A 14758-nucleotide genomic window follows, 5' to 3' on the forward strand; every position below is an offset into this window, starting at 1 on the left:
TCTAGCGGTTTCAAGGGAACACCGACTCGAATACAATTGTCAGACACAACTTTGAAGCTGAAAACGTGAAGATGGTCTACATAATGCCGCAAGCATACCACAACAACGTCGCCTTCAGATTTGAACTGTATGGATGCACAATGAGTAAGTTGAATTAAACTCAGAGAGTGACCAATGTCGTATTCAATGACAAAACGAGAATAATAGCAAAGCCCTTGACTGGAGTGCGGAGTAAAACGGTTTTCAATTGGGTGTCGTAAAACCAGACCCAAAGTAGTCACTCTGGCCAATCAGAAAGAACACGGAAACTACACTGAACCAATCAAAGCTCGAAGCAAATACATGCAGCTGACGCGAAGCGCTGGAAAACCCGTGGAGCAAGTCACGATTGGTTTTGGTTTTACTTCTGATTAATTAACTTAAAGGCGCGAATTTTTTGAGTCAATCTGTTTACATGTACTTAGTAATGCAGAACCAAACGCTCCATTTTTATTGATGCACCGCTAAATCCTCTCATAAAAAGAAACCTATGGGCATCAATTCCGTGGTCTCAGTTCATCGGGCTCCTTCATAAGGGTTAACCGATCTACTTATAGTTGAGAAATGGGCTGAGATTTTAACTGATGGCTAAGAAATTGTCGAAAAATCTAACCGATAACCTAGACAGCACATCATCAAGACCCTTTTTCATCGTGCTAGCACACACGAGACAGTGCACGAAAGGTAAAAAAAGGGTTAGAACTACTGGAGGAAAAGTGTTAAAACTCTCAGAAAGTCAGCAGCCTGAGCGGGAGTAGTCTTCAGTCAAGTCATGTTTAAGTGTTCGTCAGTCGCTGGTGTTATAAGTTTGATCACTGAAGCTGATTGGTCAGTGTTGACTCTTAGACTTATCACACCATAGACTGACAAACACTTTCCACTTGACTCTGAAGACTACTTCCACTCAGGTTGTCGAAACGTCACCGAGTCACTAACAACAGTTCTCTTCAGAACTACCCTCATCCAGACGCGTGCGATAATTCTATAGGAACTACTGATAATCCTAGGTTCAAACCATTTACTATGTTATCTTATGCTTGTTTGTTTGCTTGTTTGTTTGTTTGTTCATCCATAGAAAGGTCCGTGGTGTTACACTTCCGGTGGACAAATCAAAGCTGCACGTTGGATATGCTGATCGACAAAAAATCCGAAGGGTTTAAAAACATTGAAGCGAAACTTGCGAACGAGGTAGAACCGTAGTTTTTGTCACTCCACCTCTTCGACTATCTTACTATATGCACTTTCTCACAGGGTATTTTGTAATTGCTTATTATTCCAAAGAGCTTAAAGGAGCGCTTCTTCACTTAACAAACTATTTGCAGTTCATGATTTCACGTACGTCCTTCACCCTGCTTCACTTGTTCGGCTTGGTACATAGTAGCAGTAGTACCTGATCAGACTAAAGTTGGTAACTGGCAAAGTAAACATGTCTTAGCAGGCGAACAAATTGCCGGATGAACGAAATAATAAAATGGTTGCTCAGCTACCGCCCAAATGATTGTTATGAACACAAAAGGAAATAGCCCAATTTCGATATATTGGTTGTTTACCATTCACTCGGCAAAAATTCCGGAAATGTTGGTCAGAATGTGAATGGTAAGACGATTCTGGCTCGACCGACTGGCAAATTAATTTCCGAAGTATGCGGACTTGAAAGTTAAGGTAGTCCAAAACTTCCAACCGAAATATCCGAATTGAAAATATGCTTCCCACTGGCAATTCTTCACCGCTATCTTGCAATTATGATCAGCTCACTTACCATCGGGAAGTTTTGCTTACCGTTTGCACAACCATTGACGAGCCGGTTTCTTTGCGTAAATGGTGAAGAACCATTATTTCGTGCCTCAGGCTGAAACCATCTGCTCGTTAAATGCTTTGGTGTTAATATTTTGAAATTTCTTGCAGGCACAACAAATAAGCAAGCTTCCTGGAGTGCAAGTTGTTAAACTTGAGCAACTGAGGTATTGATCAATAATTTCAAACTGTTTCATTGATTTTTAAAAGCTTCATGTTGCTGCGCCACGCCGAAGCCCGTTTTGGTGTTGCACAAATCCAAATCAAAGTAAGCATCAAAATACTATGAAAAAAGATGCTTATTATTTAATATTATTAATGACTCTGACAGCATTCTATCACGAATGCCGTTCTCTTATTGGCTATGCTAACCACTATCTATTAATGCAGACACTGAGAACCCAGCAGTGTACGGTTGTTAACAAAATGGCGGATGCTTCTTTGCGTTTTCGAAGGCCCTGGTGAAGAGTATTTAGATAAAGTTTTGAAACGCTATTAGATTTATACTAAAACAATTAAATTATCAGGTCTCCAATTCTAGGCGTGATAGTTGACACGGGGAGCGCCTTCGTCAACAATTACGCGATAGAAATCTCAAGCTCATAATCTAATGATTTATTCCCTATCATCATAGGCCTGCAGTGCATGCATAGCTCTTTATTATCTAACTTTCTGCATGCATTGCAGGCCTATAATGATTGAGAATATCATTGTTAAAGTTTGAGACCCTACTAGATCGATGAGACCTGTCCGTGCAACCATTCAAGTGAAAGCTACTGAGACTAGTAGACTAGACTAGTACTCTACAAAATGAAATGATTTGGGAAAATGGAGACAGGAAAGTTCATGTATGCTGTCTCCTCATTTTGTGGAGGCAGCGTGGCGCCAGATTGGAAACCCGTAGGTCCCGGGTTCAAATCCCGTTCTGACTGTTAGCTGATGTTGTTCTCGTTAGCCCCGAGTTTAACTTCTCGGCTACGTTTGTAAATAGCCAACTGGTCTGCCTCTCGTCAGTTGGGATTCTTAACCTAGCTATGTTTATTTGAATATTTATTTATCATTGTTTGATTACATTGTCCTGAAAAGCCTGAATGGGGAGTGGCCAATCAAAGAATTTTTTTTATGTTTTATGCAAGGTAGGGTAGCATCTCAAGATCCTCATTTGTACCTGTTTTTATTTAGACCTGGAAGTCTGATTGTTGAGTTCAAAGTTGGAGTGCAAGATTCACAAGCCAAGCTGATGATTGCAAAGGCCAAAAAACTGCTCAAAACCTCCACTAAATTTGACCATAGCTACTTTGCGGCAAAAGATCCTCAAGGTTTGCTTTGTTCACTTCTTCAGTCCCCAAAATAATCTCCAAAACACCATATTCAAATAAATATTCAGATTTGTGTTATTTAACTATTGTTTCCTAAAAAATGTGAGTAAAATGAGTTCATTAAACAGTATTGGCAGGGGAAGAAATTGTGATCAGATTTGGCCTATGGCACCAGGAAAACAATATAAGTTTTTGAGCAAGAAGCACAAATATAAAGAAAGGCACTGAGAAAAAATGGTTGGTTAAAATTTTTGGCAGCCCCTTTGCTCCTGCCCAAACTCCAAATCAGCCTGTGTGATATTTCCTGTAAACAATGGCCAAGTTCTAACCCAATGGAATAAAAGTGACATGTACAGGTAGCCTCCTAAACAGATATGCAATATACTTTACTAATGTAATTGCAAATATTAAAAAAAAACAAGTCTTAATTAATCAAATCCAGTTAATGACACTAACATTTGAACTAAGTAAATGGCCTAGATCATTGAGTCTCTTCGTAGCTCAATAGTTAGAGTGCCCTACTGGTATATGAAATGTCATGGGCTCGAATTCCACTGGGGCTGAATTTTTTCTGTCCCACACTCAACACATACAGCACATTTATCCTTTACAGTTGCATTTGTGTTGTCAAGTAATAGTAAAGGAATTTGTTTAAACTGCCTGTCAAATCAACCATTTAGGTCATTTTTACAAGTGGTAAATTATAACCAAGGACTCCAGTTAGAGAGAGGGCTTTCATCAAGTTTTGATTCATGCACCATCATGCATGCTCAGCCATAACAGGTGCGACAGGTTACAGCCCTTATTGATAGCCCTGAGAGATGTGTCCATGTATTAGACAAGGTTGTTTATAATGGTTTTAAAACTGATTACCTTTCTCTACTCAACAGGCAAATCATGCAAAATACCAAACATTTCATTGGGAAGCCTTTCTCGCAACCCCACGTCTACTCAAACAATCCACCGTTCATCTTCCTACACAGTAAAAGCAAATATTAGCAGTCAGATTGAAGGAAAGGCCCACATTACATGGAAAATGGCAAAATTACGCAACTCAAACAAGGGAGAATTGGGCAGAAAAAGTACATTCAAATCTACAAGAATTGCCAAGGAAGATGTTTATCTCATAAATACAACAGTTATACAGAAAGAAATTTTAAATCACACCCTTGAGTATGGTGTCTACTATATAGAATTGATGGCAGTAATGAAAAATGCAATAGATTGTATAAACTACGATTATGGATTTCTGCGAATCAAGGAGTCACCTCTTCAAGCATTCATATCTACAGACCCTCCTCTGGATAGTATTCTTAAAGGGTACCACAGAGATCTTCAGCTGGATGCCTCAAGCTCTTTTGACCCAGATGTTCCAAAGGCTAACAAGAGTGGCATGAGTTATACATGGCTCTGTGCAAGAAAGGGTGAGCGCTTTGGAAACATTGCGTTGCTCCCAATTGTCACGCCACAAGTAGATAGCAAAGATTCGGATGGGAGAGGCGGGTGTTATGGTACAGGCCCTGGAAAGCTGAAATATACAGGGCCCAATGCAGTGTTGTCCCTGGATCAAATGGAGCCCAAAAGTTATCTGATCAAACTGATTTTGGGAAAAGACGAGCGAGAGGAAAATGTTTCATTCGAGTTTGAACTGAAATCTTCAAATGGCTTTGTTCTAGACATAAGGTAAGTTTAAGTTGATCACTACATATTTCGCACTTCAATTAGCTGTGTATTCACCAACAGCCTATGTCAATTCGGTTATCTGATGATCATTTTGAGTTATGTCATTTAAGCCTAAATAGAAAGCAGCCAGCCCCTCCTTGTTTAGCTAGTCAAATGCAAAAGCTCGAGAAACCTTGTAAGAAAACATACGTTAATATCTTAACCTGTATTGAACTTTTTATGATAATAAGTTCAAATTCGACCTATTAGTACCAGAAAATTTCCCCATTCGGTTAAAAAACACGAACCATGGAAAGAGTTCGATTCGCTTTAGAGAATGGAAACCTACCTGTTCAGATTTTCGAAACATACTGATGCATCGATTTATAAAATCCTTTTCTAGAATATTACCCTATTGAGCCTACCTTGTGATGATGCTAGTGAAATAATTGATGATGATACAATTGAAGTAATTATGATTATGCTACTAAAATAACCGGTAGGAAAAGGAAAGTGACAGTGAGATGTCTAAAATGGCGTTGTTTACGTTAAGTCCGCCATGTTGTGGGTCCCATGTGTAGGCCCCACCCAGCCCTCCCCCAGCCTCCAAACATTGCTCGCTTTGTGTAAAATACTTAGAGTGTCATCACTCACCTTTTTCCCTACAGATGCAAAAGAAATTGCAAACAGAAAGTAAATCCCTCCGAAAAAATGGTTTTCGAAGGTACCTGTAACGGTGAGGCCTGTAAGCAAGTCAAAACAAAATTTCGTTGGTTGCTTTATCGAAAGAGGGATGATGGAACATTCCAGTCAGTCGATATAAGAAAAAACGAAGACCTGGCTCATCTGGAAATCCATGGAAATGAGTTAGCAGAAGGCGCTTCGTATATACTAGAACTTCACGGAAATTTAACTGAAAAAATCAAAAGTGCTCAAACTCACAGTTTCATCACAAATGAGTCTCCCAGTGGAGGAAATTGTACCGTTGATAAATCTGAAGGGATAGTTTTGGCGACGAATTTTACATTTTCGTGTTCTGGTTGGCTAGACAAAGACAAGGACCTCATTTATCAGTTTGGCTACAAGTCCAGTAGCGGGGCTTATGAAATTCTTCAGCAGAGCTCCAAGAGATTTTTGAAGACCAATAAACTTCCACTCGGTGACTCGAAAAAGGAAAATATCGTTCAAGTGGACATTTACGTCAAGGATAAATGGGGAGGATTTGGTGTCCAAAGTGTTGAAGTCAAGGTGAGCTTGGTTTCTTGTGGCGGCAACCGTTTCAAAGACGTCACGCAAGACCCCTCGTAGGTGTTACGTGACGGCTGTACGTCAAGCAATACCTCTCCTAGGTGTTACGTGACGACTGTACAGGAAATCCCAACACGTTGCTAGGGTTTTACACATTACGCCGGCATTATCTTGAGCATAATATTGAGGCAAAAGAATCGAGAATTATGCCGGAACAAGAGTGATGCCGGGCCTTAGGCGGTTTTTTTTTTCCATCTACTTCAAAAGCCAGTTCGTAATAGTCAAGCCAGAGCAATGGAGATTGACAATGAGGCATCGCTCGCGCTTCATGCAATATTATCTGTTTTTATGCGAGAATAATAGAGCATAATAGTGACTCCTTTTGAGCTTAATAGCGAGACTCTTTGAGCATCGAGCATTACCATAATAGTGGAAAATTTGAGCATAATGTGAAAACCCTACAGGTTGCAACGTATTTGGAACAGGTGGGATCGATAGATAGCGCAAAATATTAGCCAACACCTCAAGCGGCGGAAGGCATGTATCAGATGACAAGGGAATGCATGTAACAGGTGGAAACTGCGAGGGAAGGCAAACATGCTATCTGATAGGCTGCTCATCAGGGGCCTTCTCTACAGAAGTCACCGGGACCTCGTCGATCTCTGAAAAGTTTCCAAATCCGCCTTTATGTAAATTTTGTTTAATAGCAATATTATTCGTCTCTTGTGTCATGGTGTGTATTTGTCTATTAGATTGCTCAGTGGCTAAAGCAGTTGTGATCGCTACGGTTTCTATCGACTTTGGCTGTAAGCTCGGGGTTTCGCTCCCCGGCGAAGGGGGGGACTCCCATGTGAAAACGTCGGGAGTGGAAATCATGGATTTTAGTCTCATTTAGGGTGTTCAGAAAACAAAGACACTACTTTTAGCCGTCGAGATACCTTTTAAAATTGCACTCGAAGAAGCAATTAAAATTGCTGTCATTTCCCTTTAAAGCGACATCTTTTAAGCCTGGTTCACACTTGTGGGATAGGCATAACACTAGTGAAATAAGTAGGTTCCCACTTGTGAGATAAACGTAACACTAGTGAAATGAGCACAAGCATAAGCACAAAAAAAAAGAAAAAAGTTCTTTTTTCTTGTGCTCGCGCTTATGCTTATTTCACTAGTCCTAAGCGTATCTCACAAGTGGGAACCAGACTTTAGGAGTCAAATAAAGCCCGGGCTACTTACAGATTGGTCTCCTTCAAGGGTTGAATTCAAATTTTTGTCATCTTTTCACATGGAGTACCCCCGGGGAGGCTTCGCCCCCCGAACTCGCAGTGTAACTGTCACCCAATAAACGGCAAACGAGGGAAATCATTTAACCACTGACAAGGAAGTGAAAAAGTGTGATGAACCAAATCGTAGCGTCGCACCTCATACTGCAAACTGCAAAAGAAAAATGAACAAAAATCTGAAAGCCGTTTCAGAAAAGAAAAGTTCTCTGAAAACGTGCTCTGTTTCTTCCAAAGGTTCTCCCGAGCCACACAATAAACGCGACCACTCTGTACCAATACACGGTGGGAAATGAAAGCGAGATTGCCAAGCTGTTAAAAAATAAAGATGGAGGCAAGAACGCCATGCGATTAGCAAACACTTTGTTATCTGTGATGTCTGAAACTTCAGAGGAGGAACTGAAAACCGAGGAAAAAATGAAGGTAAAAATTGTAGGATTTCTACAACGAGCAATTATCTACCGAAGGTATAGTCTGCCATTGTTTCCGACTTCTTGAGACACCTTAAGTGGCCAGATTCGGTAAGCGACGGCTGTGTTTGCAAGATAAGACATATATAAGACATAGTTTAAACCTTAGTTACATAAGCCGTTTTAAATTTTTGTATTTAAGCACAATTTATGCTTTTTGTAGATCTTTGTTTTAGTTTTTTAGCTTCTTTTTATGTAAAGTACTTTTGAATATTTCATAGTATTAGCGCTATACAAATGTATAATTATTATTGGTCGCACACTTACTATGGTAACGGAGCGTCCCATAGACTTGTTAAGCAGAGTCTTCATTACGCACCATCTAGTTTACAGGTGCGCCAAGAAAACAAAATAACAAAGTAAAAATGTACATTTGGGGAAAAAAATACTAAACTGAACTTAGATTACATAACTACTGTACAATATCTAAAAATGTATACGGATCATAAAATGGCGTTTTTTTGCGTGTTTTCCTCTTAACTAAGTTCATGCTGTAAATAAAAGGACTATTGCTTGAAGCGCAGAGAGGGAAAAAACAAGGTGTAACGAGAGGACTGCGTTGTTTGTTTTTTATTTATTTGTCTGTTTATTTGCTTGTTTGTTTGTTTCGCGACGGTAACTGTACCCCTGCGTCTTGTTTAGTTCAAGGACGAGATGATCAAACATTCATCAAAGGTTAAAGTTGATGACCTTCAGGGACTGATTCTCGTGACCTCTGTAGTGGCCAGTGCGACTGATAAAAGCGAAGAGCTCTCAGAAGAATCCCAGGTAAATGAGATGAGATGAGACTTTATTGAACACTCCCCTGAAGGGCTTTTCCGTGATCAATACCTGCTAAACGAATAAAGTAACCTCGTTCCTTTGGACACGGAACGACGTAAAAAATTCACTGCGACAATAGCAATAAGTGCTTTGAGGTACTGAAAAGCCGGGACATCTTGCCTAAAAATGGTTTGCCGTGTTAATGGATCTCAAAAGATACTCAGTGAATTGATTGCGCTTTGATTGATCAGTGTGAGACCGGGGGCGGGGGGCGACTCCCATACAAAAATGCAAGGCGAGAGTGCTCGTCGGAAATACCTCTAGGAGGTACCAAGATCCTGTTTTGTGAGCGTAGCTTGAAATTGTTTCACCCCTGAGAGGCACCAATTCTAAATCAACACTTAAACTGACGCCGACTTTCTTCGGCTCAGTACCCTAAACGATACCACAAAAGCTGCCGCCGTGGAACTTTTGAGGCTAAACACCCTAAAGAGATAAAACTGCTTTTAACTCCTAAAAGGTACGACGGTGTGGGAGTTCTCATCGGGATGCGAGAAGGAATCCGTATGCACTTGTCTAGTGTTCTGAAAAAGTTTCAGGTTCTTTCTTAACCCAACAATTCACTCGGTCCAGTCAACCATTCCCTGAAAGGACGGGTAGTTTGATTATCCACCGAAAAATCTGAACTAGCATCAACATAGCACTTGGCAATCAGTAGGGAGAATTAATTGTTTAACCATGAAACTGAACAGATACTTGTATGAATTCCCCTTCCACAGTGGACCTCCGTCGACGTTCTGGAAAACATGGCAAACAAGTTTCAAAACCTCACCGACAAGACAAGCGAAAAAGATCCAAATGGTATGAAAAAGGCGGGAAATAATTTACTACTTGGAATTGGGAATGTGCTCGATGCGTCTTTTGCAAAACCTGAGACTCCAGAACTGGGTAAAACTGAGCAAGAGAAAACGGTGGAAGAAGAAAAAGTTAACGTGACAAAGGTTTGTAGCTTTTGTTAGTATTCTTTCATTTTTTAGATAGATATGAATAAAGGGTTTATTTGCTAAGATGCGTTTCAATAGGGCGTAGAGGATTCAAATTCACCGTACAGGGCCAGTTTTCACCGACACCGGCAAAATCAATCTTGTGGGAATGAAAAATGAACACAGCAGGACCGTCAATGAGCTAAGCATCATTTCATGTTATTTAACTGTCCTAAGAGATTCAATTACCGCGACAGCGCGTGCAGACGCAGATAACAATGGCCCAGTATTAGTCTAGGTCTGCTCACGTGTTCATTTATTTTGCATTGTTCTTGTTTCTTTTTGTTTGGTAATTTTACAGTTATGCCATCTTTACAAAAAATAGATCTTTTAGAAGGCTTCTCTGGGGGCAAAATTGACATACAATAAAGTAGCCGGTAGCTACTGACCAATCCGAGCGCCCAGAGCCTCTTAACATAGTTGGTGTTTGTTTTTGAATTCAACAGACAAAAGTCCTGGCCCAAAAAGCATGGACCCTGATCAGCAAGGTCGGGGACAGCATGTTATCGTCGCAAGAGGTTGGTGACGAGCCTCTTGAAATGGAGACCAAGGCAATATCCATGAGGTTAGACAGACAGCTTCCAAGTGCAATCAGCGACAAACCCGCCAAAATAAATGGCAGCAAAGTGACATTCCCACCCCCTGAGAAGTTGTTGGGCTCAAAGGCAATGGGCATGGCGCACGTGGACACACAGGTAGCAATAAGACAGTAGTAATTTGTGAAGTATGATCGTCTGAGTAAGGTTGTCCTGAAATTATGTCTGTCGCTGGTTCGTACAACATTCCTTTCAGTACCACTGTCGAACAGAATGTTTAGGGAAGATGAAAACGTAAAGACGGACAGACAGACAGACAGACAGACTGACTGACTGACAGACACACAGACAGACAGTAAGACAGACAGACAGACAAACAGACTGAGGGAGTGACTGGCTGACTGACAAACAGACAGACAGACAGACAGACAGACAAAAACTGATAGATGGACAAACAGACAACGTGACAATATTTTTACTCGGGGTCAGAGGAGTCATCTGTTACGTGACGTAAAGAGGATGCAATCTCAACCTTAAATTTAGGAATTGTAAACGTGTGTAAGTCTCGTTAAGAAAAAGGTTTAAGAAAAAAGAAACAATGCAAAGCCGAATTAAATGTGAGAAGCTGCAGCGAGTCTGCTTTAAACAGTATTCAATGATTAGCTTCGTTCAGGATCGATGAGGTGAGCAAAGACTCTGGGAACGATTTTATAATTGTTGAACCACAAAGCCGCAATGTACTAAGAGATTTAATATTTCCTAGATGCTTTCTATGAAACATAACCCCTTCTCGTGGGACAAAAGCGCCAGTCGTGTGAAGTCAGCCGTAATCAGCATTGACTTGAAGGACGAGAAAGGAGAGCTATTAGACGTGTCGGGTCTGTCTCAAGAGATCGAGCTTAACATCAAATCCGACCGACCACAGGACGACCAAAGTCCCGTGAGCTCGTTCGTAAAACCGAGTATCAATGGCAGCATGACATATCACCGAGTAGTGATTTCCTCAGACGAAATGACGCTAAGCGTGAAAATTGTTCCGTCCAATGGAACAAGGCAACAAGTATACTTTCGCCATCTTAAGCGGCCAACGATTGAGACCTACGATTTCATGGCTGAAGTCCCGGATTTTTCGTCTTGCAAAAAGCGCGCGAAAAAATTTGAAGATGCTTCGCACACCGCAATGTATGATGGATACTTCAACTGCACCAAGGATCCACATTTGTTAACGCTTTCTAGTGACGTCACGGGCCATATTGGCTTGCATTATATCGGAATTCGATTGCCTGGCTCGAGCAAGGATTCCGGGAAAAAGACACGAAGACGAAGATCCTGCTCAGAAAACGGAAGACAGAAAAGGTCTGAAATATGCGTGGAATTTAAGGATCCCCCAACCACCCCTCCCCCAACACCAAGGATGGATATCCCTGTTTTTGATCCCAGCACTGATGTGAACTACACTTTGTCCATCTCCATGGGAGCCTGTTTGTATTGGTCAGAGAGTAAAGAGAAATGGACATCTGAGGGTTGTAGGGTAAGTGACCTTATCGTTGGGACTACGCTTTGTGGTTGGTTGGAAAAATACTACTACCATCTGGTTTAACAAATAAGAGCAACCACGTTGTTTTCTTAGCCAATCAGATGCCAAAACTTACTTTGCGTTGTTTTCTTGATTTAAGGTTGGCCCAGATTCAGCCAATGGCTCTATCCAGTGCCTCTGCACCCATCTCTCCGCGTTTGGAGGCGACTTCTTAGTCGCTCCGAATCCCATCGACTTTGATCAAGTGTGGGACGCCTTCAGTAACATCTTGGAGACCAAGAACTTTGTGGTCCTTGCCACTGTGTGTGCGATGCTCGGTTTATACATAATCGCGGTGGTTTTTGCTCGAAGAGCGGACAGAAGTGACAAGCAAAAGGTTAGTAATTATTATTATTAGTGGTAGTAATTTTAGGATAAACGAGTCTGTTGGGTTCCGACCTAGGAGTGGATGGCACGGTGAGCTAACGTCTAGAGAAGAGGTGACAATTCTCTTAAGAAAATCAGAGGGGATTAAAGGCCTTCCGAACAGATAATTTACCGAACGGGCATGCCGATCCACGATATCAACTGACTTTTTCGATCCCTGACTTGGGATTGAGAGGACGAAGCCTTTGATCTGTTGGCGATCCAAAAATAGCGCTGTGTATGTTGATGACTGCAATTCAATCGATGAAGCTTTGACTCCTCTACATACGCCCAAAATTTCAAGTCGAAGTGAAATCACCTTTACTGCCGACTTATCCTAACATCTCTTTAAGCCGGTCCAAGAATAATTACAATGTGATGTTTATCAACTTGAAGGTGGTAAAGGTAAATTAATCGCTGTGACGAATTTGGGCAAAGCCTAAGTCGAATCTATATTCATGGGGGGACATGGGTGCTCATCATACCTTTTAGGAGTTAAAAACGCGGTTTTGGTACATCTTAATGCGTTTAGCCTCAAAAGGTCCACAGCAGAGGCTTTCGCGGTACCTTTTAGGGTATTGAGCCGAAAAAATATGACAGGAGATAATGTCTTGTTTTAGAATCGGCACCTCTTAGGGGTGAAAAACATTTCAAGCCACGCCCACAAAACAGGATCTTGGTACCTCTTAGGGGGTTCTTTTCAAACTTTCCTACGAGCACCCATGTTCTTTTTATATGGGAGTTCCCCCGGGCCTATGTTTCGCGTGTTCGCCCTTCGTCGGGGCAAGATCAACCAATGCCAAAGAACTATCACCCTTGCGTTGAGGTCGACTGACGTTGTAGGGTGGAATAAGACCAAGTGAAAGTTCGTAGTTGAGGGAAGAGAGGCTTTTCTTAAATGAAACTTAAGTCAATAATTAACTTCGATATTAATTCATTGTGTTATTAAATTTTAGGTGACACAAGTGATTCCGTTGGGAGATGCGAACACCAGTAACCATTGCTACGAGCTGTCGATCTACACTGGCTTGTGGCGACGATGCGGTACGTCGGCTAATGTCGCCATAGTGATTTACGGAGATGATCGAGACACTGACGTCATTCCTCTGAACTGCAGCACCATGTGCAACAAGAAGCTCTTTGCTCGAGGAAGCGTCAACACCTTCATTTTGTCGCTAAAGGAGTCGTTGGGCGACCTATCGCACATCAAAATCTGGCATGACAATTCTGGCGACAACCCCCAATGGTTCATCAGCAAAATCGTCATACGGGATCCCAAGACCGACACCACGTGGTACTTTGTGTGCAACCGCTGGCTGGCAGCCGAGAGGGAGGATGGTAAGATCGAGCGCGTCCTATATGTGTCGTCACACGCAGAAATCAACAGTTTTAGAAACAAGTTTTACAGCAGAGCGTCCACGGGGCTTGGTGACGGGCATATCTGGCTTTCAGTGGTTACTAGACCTCCAACGAGTCCGTTCACGCGCGTCCAACGTGTGTCGTGTTGCTTGTCCGTATTGATGTCAGTAATGGTCACTAACGCGATGTTTTATCAATTCGGTGCCGAGGACACCAGTGGCTCTTTTCAGCTCGGTCCTCTGGTGCTGAGCTGGCAACAGATCATTATCGGTATGCAAAGTGCTGTGCTAGTGGTTCCGGTAAACGTGTTGATCGTGTTCATATTCCGTAACAGCAGATCCAAACGCGAGGTCACGCAAGCTTATAACACAAACAGTGACAGCCTCACGCAAGAGCAAGAAGTGTCACGCAAATCAGGCTACGTTCTGCCTCGGTTCTTTGTGTATGTTGGCTGGGCTCTGTGTATTTTGACCTCGCTGACTTCAGCTGCCTTCACCGTTTTCTACAGCATGATGTGGGGCACTGAAGTGTCCAATAAATGGCTCACCTCCATTCTGGTCTCCTTCACTCAAGACGTGTTATTTATTCAGCCAATCAAAGTGGTAATCGTGGCTTCACTGTTAGCGTTTATCATCAAAAAGGCGCCAGAGGATGACAGTGTTAAAGGCCAACTCAAGTCTGTGGCGCATTCTAAAGTAAAGGTAAGTAAGAGTCATTGCACTGTTTTTTTCCTGTACTTCAGACGCCCCCGGAATGGGTATTTTGAGCTCAAGAATCACTCCGTTTAATGCGCGACATACCGTTTCTCAATAGTTTCGAAAGCCCTCAAATGTTTCTCGCTTAAGTTTGACGCGTCGTCGCAGCTGATTTCCGTTTTGTAAACGGTCGATGCCATCATTGGTAACCAAGCCTTTCAGAATGGACGATGCCATATCTGCTTTAGTTTAGGCCTGGACAAGATAGAAACTGGTTATAATTTGTTGATAGAGCAAAACGCACTCGGTTTGCCTGCGGTTAGCTTTTATTTGATGGTTGGGGCAACTCTATCATTAATATTTAAGAAAGTCACGTTTTATTAAATTTTGTGGAGATTTGGCGGTACAACCAGGTAGTGTAGTGATGTAAGAGGAATGTTAGGAAAAAGGTTCCAGGTTCGATACTGTGTGGTTACTTACAAATTTTTTTTTCTTTAATTTAGTAGAGAAAAATTCGTTGACAGTTGAAAAAATTTCTAAGTGTCACGAAAACGGCATCGACCGTTTACGAAACGGACAACTACGTCGTCGCAGCACTTATTGTTTCCCGCCATG

The 14758-nt window shown here is 41.8% G+C and overlaps 1 protein-coding gene across 3 annotated transcripts in view; it reads left to right on the plus strand.

The window, feature by feature from the left end:
* Positions 1-14758, plus strand: part of LOC145483851 (polycystin-1-like protein 2) — a 45173-nt gene that overhangs the window by 25703 nt on the left and 4712 nt on the right. For all 3 annotated transcript variants that reach the window (XM_081462405.1, XM_081462404.1, XM_081462403.1), the window contains 13 exons: positions 6-144; positions 1115-1227; positions 1945-2000; positions 3016-3152; positions 4043-4835; positions 5483-6062; positions 7574-7759; positions 8449-8574; positions 9348-9569; positions 10058-10306; positions 10911-11678; positions 11824-12060; positions 13046-14149. In XM_081462405.1, coding sequence (XP_081318531.1) covers positions 6-144; positions 1115-1227; positions 1945-2000; positions 3016-3152; positions 4043-4835; positions 5483-6062; positions 7574-7759; positions 8449-8574; positions 9348-9569; positions 10058-10306; positions 10911-11678; positions 11824-12060; positions 13046-14149 — 4710 coding nt within the window. The remainder of the gene's footprint in view (positions 1-5; positions 145-1114; positions 1228-1944; positions 2001-3015; positions 3153-4042; positions 4836-5482; positions 6063-7573; positions 7760-8448; positions 8575-9347; positions 9570-10057; positions 10307-10910; positions 11679-11823; positions 12061-13045; positions 14150-14758) is intronic.

The sequence above is a fragment of the Orbicella franksi genome, chromosome 4, assembly GCF_964199315.1.
Source record: "Orbicella franksi chromosome 4, jaOrbFran1.1, whole genome shotgun sequence".
In the NCBI taxonomy this organism is placed as follows: Eukaryota; Metazoa; Cnidaria; class Anthozoa; order Scleractinia; family Merulinidae; genus Orbicella; species Orbicella franksi.